Source organism: Triplophysa dalaica, chromosome 22 (genome assembly GCF_015846415.1).
Source record: "Triplophysa dalaica isolate WHDGS20190420 chromosome 22, ASM1584641v1, whole genome shotgun sequence".
Taxonomy (NCBI): Eukaryota; Metazoa; Chordata; class Actinopteri; order Cypriniformes; family Nemacheilidae; genus Triplophysa; species Triplophysa dalaica.
In genome coordinates, this window is record NC_079563.1 from 1,142,368 (window position 1) to 1,158,354 (window position 15,987).

The 15,987-nt window shown below is 38.0% G+C and overlaps 1 protein-coding gene across 1 annotated transcript in view; it reads left to right on the forward strand.

The window, feature by feature from the left end:
- ror2 (receptor tyrosine kinase-like orphan receptor 2) overlaps positions 1-15,987 on the forward strand; it is a 100,317-nt gene that overhangs the window by 60,464 nt on the left and 23,866 nt on the right. The window contains exons 3-4 of the mRNA XM_056736476.1: positions 10,348-10,635; positions 11,584-11,614. Of these exons, the coding sequence (XP_056592454.1) occupies positions 10,348-10,635; positions 11,584-11,614 (319 nt within the window). The remainder of the gene's footprint in view (positions 1-10,347; positions 10,636-11,583; positions 11,615-15,987) is intronic.

Genomic DNA, 15,987 nt, shown 5'->3' on the forward strand with positions numbered 1-15,987 from the left:
GTCATATTTCTCTTGGCCGGTGGTGGAATTGCCTTCGATGGAGCTGGGATGGTCAGTCAGTCTGCAGCTGTATCTGGCGTAATCTCAAATTGGGGATGGGCATCTGTCAGTCGTCTGGACACGGTGGAACTTCTCCCTACCTCGGGATGGGCATCCCGAGGCAGAGGCGGAAAGAGAATATAGAGAATAATTAGCGTAGGTGCTGTTCATTAACTATGCATTAAGTGAAGGCTTGTCTGAAAAGATGTGTCTTTAATCTAGATTTAAATTGGGAGAGTGTGTCTGACCCTCGAATTGTATCAGGAAGGCTATTCCAGAGTTTAGGTGCTACGTATGAGAAAGCTCGTCCCCCTTTGGTGGATTTTGTTATTCTAGGTGTTATCAAAAGTCCTAAGTTTTGAGATCTTAGAGAGCGTGATGGGTTGTAACGTGATAGAAGCTCGGTTAAGTAAGTAGGTGCTAAACCGTTCAGGGCTTTGTAAGTAATTCAAAATGTTTTAAAATCAATACGATACTTAATGGGTAGCCAGTGAAGCGATGATAAAACTGGGGTTATGTGATCGTATTTTCTTGACCTAGTAAGAACTCTGGCAGCTGCATTCTGAACTAACTGTAGTTTGTTTATCGATGATACAGGACAACCACTAAGTAGAGCATTACAATAGTCAAGCCGTGAGGTCACAAATGCATGAATAAGCTTTTCTGCGTCTGCAACACATAAACTATTTCGTAATTTGGCAACATTTCTAAGGTGGAAGAAGGCTGTTTTTGTGATATTTGAGATGTGATTTTTAAATGACAGGTTGCCGTCTAATATAACGCCTAGGTCTTTAACTGTATTTGTTGGAGTAACAGTGCAGCTTTCAATTTGCAGGCTGTAGTCGGAGATATTCTGTTTACTTGATTTTAGTGCTATAAGTAATATTTCTGTTTTGCTAGAGTTTAAAAGGAGGAAATTACTTGTCATCCAATGTTTTATGTCCTCGATGCACTCTGCCAGTTTGGATAGCTTAAAGGAATCATCTGGTCTTGATGAGATATAAAGCTGAGTATCATCTGCATAACAGTGGAAGCTAATTCCATGTTTTCTAATAATGTTGCCGAGGGGCAGCATGTATATGGAGAAAAGCAAGGGTCCTAAAACCGATCCCTGAGGTAATCCGTAATTTACTTGCGTAAGATTTGATGATTTCCCATTTAAATGGACGTATTGATATCGGTCTGTTAAGTAAGATCTGAACCATTGCAGTGCCTGTCCCTGAATACCGATATAACTGTGTAAACGATCTAGTAGTATTTTATGGTCTACAGTATCGAAAGCAGCACTAAGGTCAAGCAGGACTAAGAGTGAGATGTTACCTTTATCTGAAGCAATAAGGAGGTCATTTGTAATTCTAACGAGCGCAGTTTCAGTGTTGTGATGCGGTCTAAAGCCAGACTGAAACTTTTCGTTCATGTCATTATTTTGTAGGAAGGTACACAGTTGAGTTGACACTACTTTTTCTAGTATTTTAGACAAGTACGGTAGATTTGAAATTGGTCTATAGCTTACAAGTTCATTGGGGTCTAAGTTTGGTTTTTTGATGAGAGGCTTGATTACAGCCATCTTAAAGGGCCCTGGGACATGTCCTAGATTAATTGACGAGTTGATTATGTTACAAATGGGCTCAATTACAGCAGGTAGTAACTCTTTTAATAAAGTAGTCGGAATGGGGTCTAGTAAGCATTTCGTCGGTTTGGATGTTGCAATTATTTTAATTAAATCTTCCTGATTTATAGGAGAAAAACACTCTAGCTTTTCTTTTTGGGTGACGGTTGAAACTAATTCTTCCGACACACTTGGAGGTTTGGTTTTAGCTATGTTGTCTCGTATTATTTTGATTTTCTCAGTAAAAAACTTCATGAATTCATTGCTACCAAGGTGCGGCGGAATACCCAGGTCAGGTGGAGTCTGTTTGTTTGTTAGTTTAGCAATTGTACTAAATAAAAACCTTGGATTGTTTTTGTTATTTTCTATGAGGTTACGGAAGTGCTCGGCTTTTGCCGCTTTTAGTGCCTTTTTGTAACGGCTTGCACTCTCTTTCCATGCAATTTTAAAGACCTCTAATTGGGTTTGTTTCCATTTGCGCTCCAGTTTACGCGTTTCTCTTTTTAAGGCGCGAGTGGTGTTATTATACCATGGTGCTATGATCTTTTCATTTATCCTTTTTGACTTCATAGGTGCGACCGCTTCTAATGTATTAGAGAAAATAGTGCCCATGTTGCTGGTCATGTCATCGAGCGATTCTATATTTGTTGGAAAGGTTATTAGAGGAGTCAGATCTGGCAAGTTCTTTACGAAACTATCTTTAGTAGTTGAGGTGATTGTTCTACCTTGTCGATAACGAGATATACAACTGATTTCTGCAGTGCGCAGTGTACATGTTATAAGATGGTGAACGGAAACATCATCGCTTTGAGGTATAACATCGATATTGGTTAGATCGGCTCCGTGAGATATAATCAAGTCTAGGGTATGATTAAGGCGATGAGTAGGACTATTGATGTATTGTGTTACACCACAAGAGTCTAGTAGTTCTTTAAACGCCACAGCTAATGGATCGTTAGCAATATCTACATGGATATTCAAATCTCCAACAATCAGTACTTTATCGACGTTAACCAATAGATCCGATAAGAAGTCTGCGAACTCTATCAGAAAATTAGTGTAAGGCCCAGGGGGTCTATACACAGTAACCAATGTAAGAGAGACCAATGGTTTTTTACTGTTATTTGGAACAGTTATGTTCAACGCAAGCACTTCAAATGATTTAAATGTATGCATTGTTCTCCGAGTAACGGTAAGAAAGTCTCTAAAGATTGTTGCGACACCACCACCTCGACCAACCGGACGTGGCTCATGAATATAACCGTAGCTTGGTGGAGTAGACTCATTTAGACCGAAGTAATCATTTGGCTTAAGCCAGGTTTCAGTAAGGCAAAGTATATCAAAACTGTTGTCTGTGATCATTTCATTAACAATAACTGCCTTTGGATTTAGTGATCTAATATTAAGTAGCCCAAACTTTAGGCGTTGGTTTTGCTCATTAAATACATTGTCTTTTGGTTTAATCATGATAAGATTTTTCCTCATACTTTTAAATAAATTATTATTTGGTTGTATTATTCGGGGGACAGACACAGTCTCTATGCATTTGAAAGCAGTTACATTCTTAACTGTAACATTCTTAACAGTTGGGTGAGAAGAACACAGACTATGGTTAAAATTTGTACTTACTAGTCAAATGGTGCGTAGCGTCTTTGAGATGTTGTCAGAAAGGAATTTCCGCTCCAATGCTGCTGGGGTGCAGCCCGTCGGGGCGGAAGAGCCTTGGTCGCTCCCAGAACAGATCAAAATTATTTACAAAGAGCAGCTTCTGTTCAATACACCATGACTTTAACCAATTATTAAGCGTAAATAGTCTACTGAACTTTTCGTTCCCTCGTCGGTAAGTAGGAAGCGGCCCTGATACGATAATCCTCGCCGTGGGCGATGCGTTGCGAACAGTATCGACCAGACTCCTGAAATCCCTCTTCAGGATCTCCGACTGCCGCATTCTCACATCATTCACCCCCGCGTGCAGAACTACGGCTCCCACACTTGCATCCTCCTTCAGAATCGCAGTTACCTGCGCAGAGACATCGAGAACACGAGCGCCAGGAAAACAGTGAGTGCGCACCTTACCTTCATTGAAGGAGGCGCGTACGTTCCGGACGATTGAGTCTCCGATGACCACAGCGTTGGATTTCGTCCCGCAGAGGGCAGCATAGCAGCATAGATCAAAAGGATAAACAATGCGGATTCATTTTTACCGCCTTCTTTGCTCATATTCACCAAGGGTGCCAATAATAGTGGAGGGCACTGTATATGTTTTGAACAAAATTAGGGTGAATAACTTTAATCAAATTTTACTTTAATCAAAAGTCTAATTATTAGCGTTATATGCAGCTTTCACGTCTGAAGTCTACAACGACACCCAAGTGTCTGATTTAAGACAAATTTCAATCTTGTTTAAAATACAGCTTGCCAGAATTTCTGATTTTTTTTACTTTTTGGAGATGAATGATCTTGTATTTATGTTTAGTATAAACCATTTACCAACATGACAGAAAATACATAGTCCTGAAATAAACGCGGGTTGATAAGCTTCTGTCTTGTAAGTATGCACTCTGACTTGGCTTATTGTCAGATCTGCAATTGCTGGGCAAACCATTTATGGGTACATACCACCCTTATGATTGCCGTGAGCTAAAATATATGATCTCATATCAGGTTTGAGTGAGAAGTGAACCTGAGGTCTGGCTCTCATGTTGCACGGCTGTTTATTTGAGCTCTGTCTGGCTTTACACACACAGAGGTCACATTTTTTCACAGTCTGAGGGGCTTGTTGTCATTCTGTCTGTTTTCCCCCTAAGCAACCCTGTTGCATTCCTCACCTCCACACTGTTGAGTTATTTTTCATGTGTTTGTGAAGAGCAAAGGGGCTCGGAGTCAACAGACTTGAGTCAAAGTGTTTGATCGGTTGTTAAAAATAACAGTTGTAAAGATGTATAAAATGATTTTTCTTGAAAAATTGTTAGAGTATGTTTACACAACAATGATATTGTAGAAAACTGAAAGTTTTCTTGCTTGTGTTTTTAAAAAGTTTCACATTCACCCAACAATGTTGTCAAAATGATTTGCGTTCACACAGATCTGCGAAAAAGAGTAAAAATGTTTTACTATGCATGCCAGGCCAAAAAAGCAGCCAAAACGTATAAAAATATTTTTTTGAAAACATTCCACCCCGTGCCAATCCAGGCAAGCCGGTCAGTAAATATTTACCATCGAAGGGCTAATAACGACCTTTCTTGAACGTAAACACAAACATGTCACTCACTGCCTTGGTAACGCAAGAGACTGCCGTCTTGGTACCCCCAACTCCAGCTATTAACTTAAAGGACAACTCCGGTGAAAAATGAACCTAGGGGTAATTAACACATCATTACCGAGTAGATCGTTCTCTGGGATGCGTTTTCATGAAAATTTGAATGTAAAGAGTTTTATCTCTAAAAACACATTAGTTTATAGCGCTAGTATATGGGGCACAGAGTAAGTAAAATTAAATCGCTAGTTAATACCACTAACAAGGCTCAAGACTTTGTAATTGTACAAACAGTTTAATAAGAATATACTTTATAATGACAGTACATCACGCGTATACAGACATCTTGAAAAACAGTCTCGACAAGTCGATCCATGCATTTCCATTATTATGATATTTTTTACAAACTTAATTCCTATCGACCAGCTCACTTAGCACAGCGTTCGTGGATCGACTTGTCGAGACTGTTTTTCAAGATGGCGGATGTCTGTATACGCGTAATGTACTGTCTTTATAAAGTATCTTCTTATTAAACTGTTTGTACACTTACAAAGTTCTCAATGCTTCGGTTTGCATGTTGGGACCCTCATTATGCTACCATGTTAGTGTGTAGCTATTTTGAGCCTTGTTAGTGGTATTAACTAGCGATTTAATTTTACTTACTCTGTGCCCCATATACTAGCGCTACAAACTAATCTGTTTTTAGAGATAAAACTCTTTACATTCGATTTTCATGAAAACGCATCTCACAGATCTACTCTGTAATGATGTGTTAATTACCCCTAGGTTCATTTTTCACCGGAGTTGTCCTTTAATTTCCTACTTTAATAACGCATTATTTTTGCTACTGATATACAGAGAGAAACTGTTATCTAGGCAACCGACAAGTGTCTAACATTACTGCACATGCGTGTGTTCGTTGACTGCCCTTAACTTCTGGTAAACATTTGCAAATAATAAAATGTCGGTAGATTATAAGCAAAAGAAACAAAGAATAAACGTTACTTTGCTAAACTTACCTCTTCAATATTTTTTATTTAGAATGCGGCACCAAGCTCACAGGCTCTCAGTTACAGGACACTTTCAACAAATTATTTATTTAATTAAATGAAAATACAGCTAAATTCAACAAATCATTTATTTAACATAGTTATTATACAATAAAATAATAATATTAATTAATATTAACATATATTTTATAAAATTTAAATAGTTATATTATGAGACATTATACAGACTGATAGACAAACACAGACCGGAAGCAAATGGCAGTCCAGGTGCATGAGTCTGATGAAACAGTCTATAGGATGGTGCACTAGTTTCCCCTCAAGTGGTTGATGTGCATCTATGTCATCAAAATGCAAGAAATGGCTTTTGATCTCTCCACAGTAGTGACATCCATGCATGAAGGGGGATAATGATGTTTCTCAGAAGTGTTTAGTTACGTGTGAACTGAACTTTCTCTTGTATTGTTATTCTATTTTTTTATTTATTTAATACTGTTACTCCATGTCTTAGACTACCATTAACACTCAGAACTTAACAAAAGTGTTTCACAGAAGTTTCTTTATATGAAAAACTGTTTAAACATGCAAACATGTGAATGTCTCACCAACCCCGCAGCTACAGTAATTTGGCAGAATTGTTCAAAACATTGTCAGTATTACTTAAATCTTTCACCCTTTTATTCTTTAATGGCCTAAAAATCCAGTTCCCATCCTGAGACAACTGTTTCATTCTTCAGTTTTCACGACGTCACTGCTTAAAAGAGGATGTTTGTTTCACAGTACAAGCTGAATTTACTTGATCCAGATGTGCTGTTTCTCAGAGTTCAACAGTTCATTTAAAATGAGACCATTAAACGCAGGGTCAGGGCTCTGGCAGCCAGGCCTTGACAAGTCATCTCACGTTTATCTTCTCTGTCAGGGAGGGAAGCATCTGGAAATAGGACAAGGACTTCTCAGTGCAAAGACTAAAACTCACAAAATGTAAAAAAAAAAAGACATGCAGAAATGCAGTACACTTTTTAATGTCACTTCTCTTCAGATGAATACTCATCAATGGCGAGGAATTTTTTAAGTGATTTTAGTGTATTTTCATCTAGATAAATTGTAGATGTGGGGGAAATGTGATTCTCAGTTGCATCGTGATGCGGACGTGAACTATTCTGAATTGATTCACAAATGTCAAAAAGCAGATGTTAGTTAATGAATTAATAATGTGATGTTATCGGAAGAAAAAAAGTAATTTGCGGGTACGGACAATTCTCTGTCTCTTGTCTGTGCATTTAATTCACTACCGCAGCTGACTTAATAAATGAGTGCAAATAACATTTTCATAAAATTTGTCATTGACTGTTAAGACACAAGAACGTGCTCTGTAAATATATACAGTTTGTTACCAAGACAGAGGCGCTTCCAGTGGTGCAATGGATCACAAAACTCACGGTTCAGATCACATTATAGATTTTCGGTCACGATTCCGATCACACTACGGATTTTGGATCAGCTAATGTAAATGCTCATAGTTTTATTAATATAATATGAGAAGTTAAGGGGACTTTATAAAAAATTAGGTTGTGAAAATACCCTGTAGATATCAACAGATTATTTAAACAGATTATTAAACAGTTATTGTTTATTTTCTAGGCTATGTTATACAGTTTGCATGGATTATTAAAAAAAATGACAATATGTATAACAAATAAATATAATACAAATGTGAAATCAAAGTAAACTGCTGACGACTATATATCCAGAGATCAGACTACAAATGTGACGGGTGTTATGATGTGTAGATCATGGAGTTAGGATCTCGACTTACTTTCTCTCCTCTTTTCAAATGCGTTGTTGAATTACGAGCGAGCGGCGCGTCAAAATTGCTGAAGTAAGTCACGTTTTTACACTAATTTTAAAGTCTGAAAACAAAAAGAGAAAATATGTCAATGACAATGCCTTTATTTGGCAGTTAGTTGCATTAAAAAAATGTATTCGACAGTTCATAGATTATAGAAGCAAAATAGCCAACACCAGTCTGACTCTGAGCGGATAATCTTAAATCTATAATTTACCTTATTCGTAAATTTTTTTTATTTTTATTTAGCCTTGTTGTGCAAGCACTTTTGAGCTTGTGCAGAGGCAGCAGCTTTTGCCAGAGGGGAGCTGGAATCCCCTGGTTGGGCCTGGGTTCTCCTGAGGTTTTTTTTCTCGATTGGAGTTTTGCGTTCCTCGCCACCGTTTGCATATTGTTTTGCACTATTTGCCTGGCCGGGGGGGCTGCTTTAGAATTTAGAAGTTAAACATTATTTATATTGTATATAAGAATTTATAGTCAGTTTAATATTTGACCTGTGGTTCCCTCTCCTTTATCCCAAATGTGTGCTTTCACTGTACGTGTGTGCAAGTGTGTTTGTGTGTGTGCGTCTATGTCAATGTGCGTATGTATGTATGCATATTGTGTGTGTGGAGCATTTGTATGTCTGTCTTTTTTGGTTTTCACCTTTTTCTTGTTTTTACAGGTATATGCCTTTAGTTGTTGTTCTTGTATTCAATGTGTCTCATGTACAGCTGCTTTGTAACAATGAAAATTGTAAAAAAGACCTGCATAAATAAAGTTGAGTTGAGTTGAGATATGTGACGTGATGATGTCACAAATATGCAAATTAGCACATAGAGAATCAATTCTCAATCTAATCGTGACCCTCAATTGTCAATAGCCTTAAAAACGTATGATTTATCTTAGCATTAATTGATTTGTGTCAGATACAAAGTGTATACATTTGTTTACATATTAGAAAGAAATATTTAATATTTTTGTTCTGTTATTTCTGAGTTGCCTTCCTACAGAGATGTGGAAGGGACAAAATTTTTGGTGTGGACAGTAGTTCCTGTGAATGTACCTGTTATGCAAAAAAAAGCATTTAGATGGCACCGTTTAAATGAAATGTAGATACTGTGCAAGAGATGTAGAATTAGAAATGAATAGGCACATGTCTATATGCAGTTTGGAGGGGATATCTTAAAACGTTGATGTAAAACATGCACATTGTGTGTTAATACACGAAGACAGTAACTTTTAAAAGGCAAAATTCATTACATATCTTATTAATACTACTGCATGGGCTATTATGAAGAATCCTGGTGGCCTTGGTCATTGTCTGTACAATATAAGTGGTCATGGCATTCGTTGAAAATCAGAAATTTTGATTATTTCGTTAGCATGTATAGTGTTTGTCCATTGTCATACAGACCGGCAGTGTTTGAAGAACGAGATGCACGGTTGAACCGCCAATCGCACATATAATGACAAGCTTGCATTATGATGTGTTAAAGACATAAAGCTTCTTCAATAAGCTTGTTTTATTGACGATATAGATTGTATGATAATATAAGATGTTTTATCCAGGCTCTTTCTGTTTTATAAGAACAATTAAGCCCAGCCATCTTGCCAAGCACATTTAAATGAAGTCCATCTTATATTGAAGAATTATATCACTGAAATCATATTTTTTGTCATAAAACAAGTACACATCATGTTATGCTTACATTGTATATGTGCGATGTGAAATGGTTGTGTAAATCTTTTCTTCACTGACAGAACCTCAGTTATCTTTCATTAAAAAACATACTAAGCGCAATTTCTTTTGTGGCTGTAATTCGCACTACACTGGGAGCCAGAGAACAATGCGGATAAAACATTTCAACTGCTCCGTACCTTCCTAAATAGTTAACAGAATATTTTTTTATATAAATCACAAGAAAGTAATGAAAATGTTTTAAAAATATAGTTGGTTTAATACTCCCATTGTAGGAAAAATCACGTTACCATTTTTCTGTTCGGTTGAACACAAAAGAACATATTTTGAAGAATATACTATAGCAAACAGTTCTGGGGCACTTTTAACTACCATTGTATTTTTTTCTACTATGGTAGTCAATGGGGGCAGTATCTGTCTGGTGTTTAGCATTCTTTTAAATATCTTTGTCTGTGTTCATAAGAACATAGAAATTTATACAGGTTTGGAACAACTCAAAGGTGAGGAAATTATGGCAGAATTCCTTTAATACCTTTGTTTGGCCTTCTATAGTCTGATTATGGCATGGCTCATTTCCCATCTTCTTCCTATTATTTCCTTATATTGTTTAGTTCATATAAATAGTAAACAAGGCCATAGAAAATATTTCACATACTAAATTTTTTTAAAGCTTTCTGGCCTCCATTTTCACACATCACACATTAGATCAAGTAGTGCATTGTAAGTGCTGTATTTTGTTTAACCACATAAATTGAAATTGGTTGTAATTGCAATTTTCTTGATTAATTCGCTATTGAAATAGTCCTGTAGTTTTGAGTGTCTGTCATAGACCCTGTGATGAGGATGGGGTATGATTTATTAAGCTGACTCCTGACCCTCCTAACAGCCACCCTTGCCCTCTTTTCCAAGGTTATTTCCTGGAGTTTGTGGAGCCGCCAAACAATATAACTATAGTACAAGGCCAGGCAGCCACACTGCACTGCAAAGTAGCAGGCAATCCCTGGCCCAACATTCGCTGGTTTAAGAACGACGCCCCAGTGGTGCAGGAGCAGGGACGAGTCTCCATTCGTAAAACAGAGGCCGGATCCAAACTCCGCATTCAAGATCTGGACACCACCGACTCCGGATACTACCAGTGTGTGGCCTCAAATTCTGCAAAAGTTATCTCGGCTACAGGAGTGCTCTATGTGCGACTAGGTAATGAAAATTGTGTTGATTTACTCTGAATGTTTAGTAATATATTGAACTTTCTGAAGCCTAAAGATTGAGAGCTCCATATCAAATACCATGAAGCAGATAATTAAATAAAAATGGACACTAACCAACTGGTTAGCAGAGGCATCAGAGAGAACATTTTGTCAGATAAAGGGATAAATAGAAAATGTTCCGCACCATGGCTTCCCAGGACGGATAGGTAAAAGGCAAAAAAATTATTTCATGCCTTTCTATCCTTTGTGCTCATGCTGGCAGGGAGGTTGATATAATTGTTGGCCACATACATGTTTTTGTCTGTTAGTTATTTTACAAATGACTGCTGTGAATGATGAAAGTGTCACTTGACCTGTACTTCGTTAAATAGCCCTGTTGGTATCTCAATACAAAGCCTTCTCAGATTTGTGGAACTTGGGTATTAAATTAACTCTCAGTTTCTAACATATGGGCCAACAGTAAGGTCATTGTCTCCTCACGTCTTAAACTTCTCTATCGTAGCTCCAGTGTTTTCTTTTCTACCTGCCTGTTTTCACTTATTATGTTAGGAATCTATCATAGTGAAAGCAGCACTGTTTCTGAACAAAACGTCTGTATGGCATTCTTGTACAGTTATGGGAGTGTACAACATTAATCACAGCGTTGCTGCATTTGACTTTACTAAACAACTTCCCAATGTTTCTTTTACAAAACACTTTCTGTGGTTTTTTTTTTTAATGCACATGTGATAAATTCTTCACTTTTTCATGTAATGCTCTTGACAGTTTTAGGAGCATGTTTGTGCCATACCTTCTGCCTCCATGAAAGATTGTCTTGCCATTATAATCCTTTCCCTTTCTGAAATGGCAAATATGGGTGTGCAAAAACATCTGCTCCCAAAAAGGGAAAATCACATTAAGATATGTATGTCTGTAATTCTTTCTGTCTGTATTATAGGACAGTCCCCAGCCCATGGAGCAGACGATGCGTAAGTATTGCCTTTATGTGTCTTTGCATGCCTTCACATTTCCCTCATGTTTGTGTAAATAAGTGTTCTTATTTTCCACAAGGTAAATGTGTAAAGATTTAGCAAAAATGGAAGCTAATGCAGTTAAAAGTCCCTATATCTGAGAAGTTTTAGGTGTAAATAATTCAAACAATGAAGAATTAGGTTACTCTAATTCGAGTCAGATGTTGTCAGGACGTTGAGGTTCTTTGAGTTTCATTTGATTGTTTGAAGAGCTGAATCACCACATCTCTGAATAGATATGGACATACCCAGGGTGAGTGCGAAGGTGGCCGGGATGCTAAATGTAGATTTTCACTCTGTCCTCCACAACCATTATAATGTGGCATTAAAAGTGCAAGCTTTTTGATGTCAGGAACGAAAAATCACAAGCTGTGGTATGTTTTAAAACTAAAATGATGGTAGAGGTGATAATGAGAAATGGACACTGCGGAACACATAGCTGAGTGGCAAATGTCACTGTCTCCGTGTAAAGGCTGTAACACATTACTCAACTCAAAATCTGAACAGATTTTAAACAATAAGGCATCATTTAAGAAAAACTCACTACACGACTGAGGATCAGGTTTAAATTTTTTTTGAAACACAACCTCCCACAAAATCACGCAGCGAGTTGGTCACGTGCACACTGTGAAGTTTCAGAAGTGACAGCCACATTTAAATATAGGAGTGAGTCCGATTGCGTCGATTGCATCGATGGATGCACTTTTTACAGCTTCAAAAAATTGCCTTCCATTCTACTGCTTGGAAGTATACGGGGTATTATAATTCTGACTGCATTATTCTTCAAGAAGAAAGTCACATTTACTTAGGATACCTTGAGGGTAAGTCAAATATGGGGACATTTTGATTCAAGCCTGAAGTATCCCTTTAACCAAAGTAGTATTACAGCGACAAAAGACTGCACTTTCTGCAATTTTAACATAACCACCATCTGCAGAGACACTGTGTATTTTAAATGCCTTTACAGTGTTTGAAAGTATTTATAAGGTTTAAAACCAATTATTAACACGTTTTTTTGTCTAGGGCTCTTAAAGTAATTGTTTTTAAAGTTATTAAAGTGTAGGTTGTAACGTCCTTCTTTCAACATAAGGCATTTCGATTTTTTTTTTTTTCAAGATCTGGCAACACAAGTAAACAAACACTCATACCTCTTTCTTTGTGAATTTATGCATCGCCAGACAGTAGAGAAATATGTCCCTGATGCACGTTTAGATGCACTCTAGGGAGGGTAATCAGTTTTGATAACCTCTGACTGTATGGATTCGTAGTCCGAAGCTGAAAATCTGAGTCTGTGCCCATGATCACACACTATGGGATTTTTTGTCAAGGTGGACTGCCTAAAATCTGCAGACTGCAACAGTTGACTCATTTGGACTTAAAATCGAAGCAAAAATCCGAGCAAAAGTTGTGTAGTGTATTCCAGCCTTTAGGTAGCAATGTGGCTTTGATGATGCTGATCCCCCAGGCGGTTTCAGTTTAGACACAGATGTCCGTCGCTCTTATTAGACATGTGCCATAAATTCTAGCCTACAGGAATGCTTTGCATAAACAACCAATGTGTGTGCATATACAAGGCAGTGCCCGTGTTTGTTCGTGCTTATGTTCAGTGTCTGTCTCTAGATAACACAGGCATTAAGCTTGTAAAAGGGGTTTATACACTGTGCTACATGCAGGGTCCAAATGTAACACTGATTCTGGAGTTTCTATCCTCTTTCTTCCCTATCCTGTACTGCATATGTCTCTCCAAGCCAGACAACACATGCTCTTTTCCTTTCCATAGATCCGAATTGGCCAATAATCACATTTTATGACATTTTATTCGATCTGTTCCCACCAACTTGGTCGATCTCACAAACCAATCGCAATTTGATGACGTACACGATTTGATGCCACACTCATGCAATGTGAAACAGTGAGCAGAGAGCCCATGAACTCTCTTTGTTCCCAAAATGGGTGTGACTTCATTATGTGTTGCGCAGACCGATCAGCATATGACGTGAAGGCAAACTGCACCGTATGCTTTCAAAACAAAACATTCCTGCAGAACCGTGGGTTGTGTCAAATGCTGATTGGTCTGCGCAGCGCAGAATGCAGTCGAACACGCCAGTCTCTCTCTCTCTCCCTCGCATATTAAACAAATGCAACGGAGACGAGTGAGCTGTGCGGCTGTGAGTTGCGTTAAAAAAAGTTTCCCTTTTCTTCTTTGATAAGAGCATAATCCACATTTTTAATGAACAAAAATCAATCCTATCCAATGATAAAAAAATTCAGTGTTAACTTCTTAGTTTTGCAATGTCTATTATTAACACACAGACACAGCGCATACTTAACGTCTGCTAATGTCCGATTCGTGACGTAACTCATTTGAACGGATTAATTTAAATGAACGGATGAAATAACTGATATGTCAAACAATGAACACACTGAATCTGAATCCTGCAAATCAGTTACTCTAAACACCTCAGAATGCATGTGGTTGGTAAAATTTAGTCTAAAAAATCACAGTATTTACAGTTTCTTTATAGGCAGCAGCTATAGTGTAATTCGCATTTGACACTTTTGACACTCAGTAAACATAGGAGTATTACTAAGCAATATGTAGGGCTGGGCGGAAAGACGGAATATGCTGGACTATGTGAGATTTTTCTATCACGTATATTCCACGAAATGTAAATAAGCAAGTAATATGTAAATAATGATGCTTTGACATGACGCGCCGCAAACCCCCGTTAAAATATTGTAACCGTGAAATAAAATTACTCATTCCATGAGATAGATTTTTGGTCATTCCTCCCACCCCTAGCCATATGCTTATCTTAAATAGCTGTATTTTCTTTTAAAGTGTAAATTGTAGTTATATGCTATTGTCACTTCTTAATAATGGCACATGTTATTTGCAGCTCAGTATTGTTGTTCATTAAACATTATGCAATAATAACAGAGTGTAAAGCATTATATTTATTAAGGATGGTAACTTGGCCGGGGATGCCAGATCTGTGAAATGAAATTATTTATGAGAAGACTAAGGGGCTGTGTCCACCGAGGTGTTTCTGACGACGTATGGCGTGTTTAAATAAAAAGCTAGCAGCTGGCGGGTTTTTTTTACGTTCGACCGGGTGCCCAGAGTTCAAAAATGGTCAACTTTGGGCAGAACACCGTGCCAGCTGCATACGTTTGCAGCCGAACTCCTGCCGTTTTCATCCGCGTAAATGCGCCTCGGTGAACACAGCCCTAATTTCCCTAGTCCAAATAACAAGACTTTACATCTAATAAAATCATTTTAAGATTGACGGATAAATAAGAAAACCCTTCCATATCTACTCAGCAGGAACTGTTAAAAAGTAACCCAAGCTGCAGAGCATCATATCTTGACGCAACGAGTCCGCGTTATTTTTGGGGCAACATGTTTGAGATGCACCATCAGTACACGGTGCGCGTTTCATTGATTTTAAACACGTACGAGTTTTGTCAAAGTTTACAATGCAGCGATGTGGTGTGTATGTCAAATTAGCACTTTACAGCTTTACATTTTTTTAACAGAAGTTCAGAAATATATGAAAATGCACTTTATTTGCACGCAACTCCTTTCTTGCGTACTCCGTACTTTTCGAAAGGGTGTCGATGAACCAGAGGTAACATTAACTTTCTTCATGCTTCTGCTGCTTGAATGAATGTTTTTGTCCGCACGCAAGTTTAAATTGCAAGAAGTGGGAGCTTCAATGAGTCCGCAGGGCTGCTCATGTTCGCATCTTAAAGAGAACATTGTTTGTAGTATTTCTGTACCCTTGCTTTACATTTTTAACAAAAAGGTCCCTGTGAGTAAACAGTAATTAGCGGACCCCTTGAAGTTCCACCTTGGACCCCATGGGTGCACAAATGAGCGCAAATGCATTTGCTATTTAAACCCAGGGCGGGAAAATTAGAACTGTTTCGGGCTGAAACTAGCAAAAACACTTGCGCTGTGCCTTGTGCCGCATTGCGCCAGGTGTATGAAAGGGCCCTAAATGATTCTATAGTAAGTTTCGACTCCATGGCACGAATCGACTCCCGTTGACTCATTTTCGACTTTAAGTTTTATGCCGTCATTGACTCAAACTGGTTAAATCAGTGGTTCTCAGCTCTGGCCCACGGGATTAATTTTCCTGCCGAGTTTAGCCCCAACCCTGATTGAAACACACCAGAACAAGCTAATCAAAGTCTTCAGTAATAGAGATGTTTAACTTAATGTGGATCTGTGCAGATTAATTGGTATATTACATTAAAGGGGTAGTTCTCCCAAAAATGAAAATTCTGTCATGAATTACTTAACCTCAAGTTGTTTCAAACCTGTG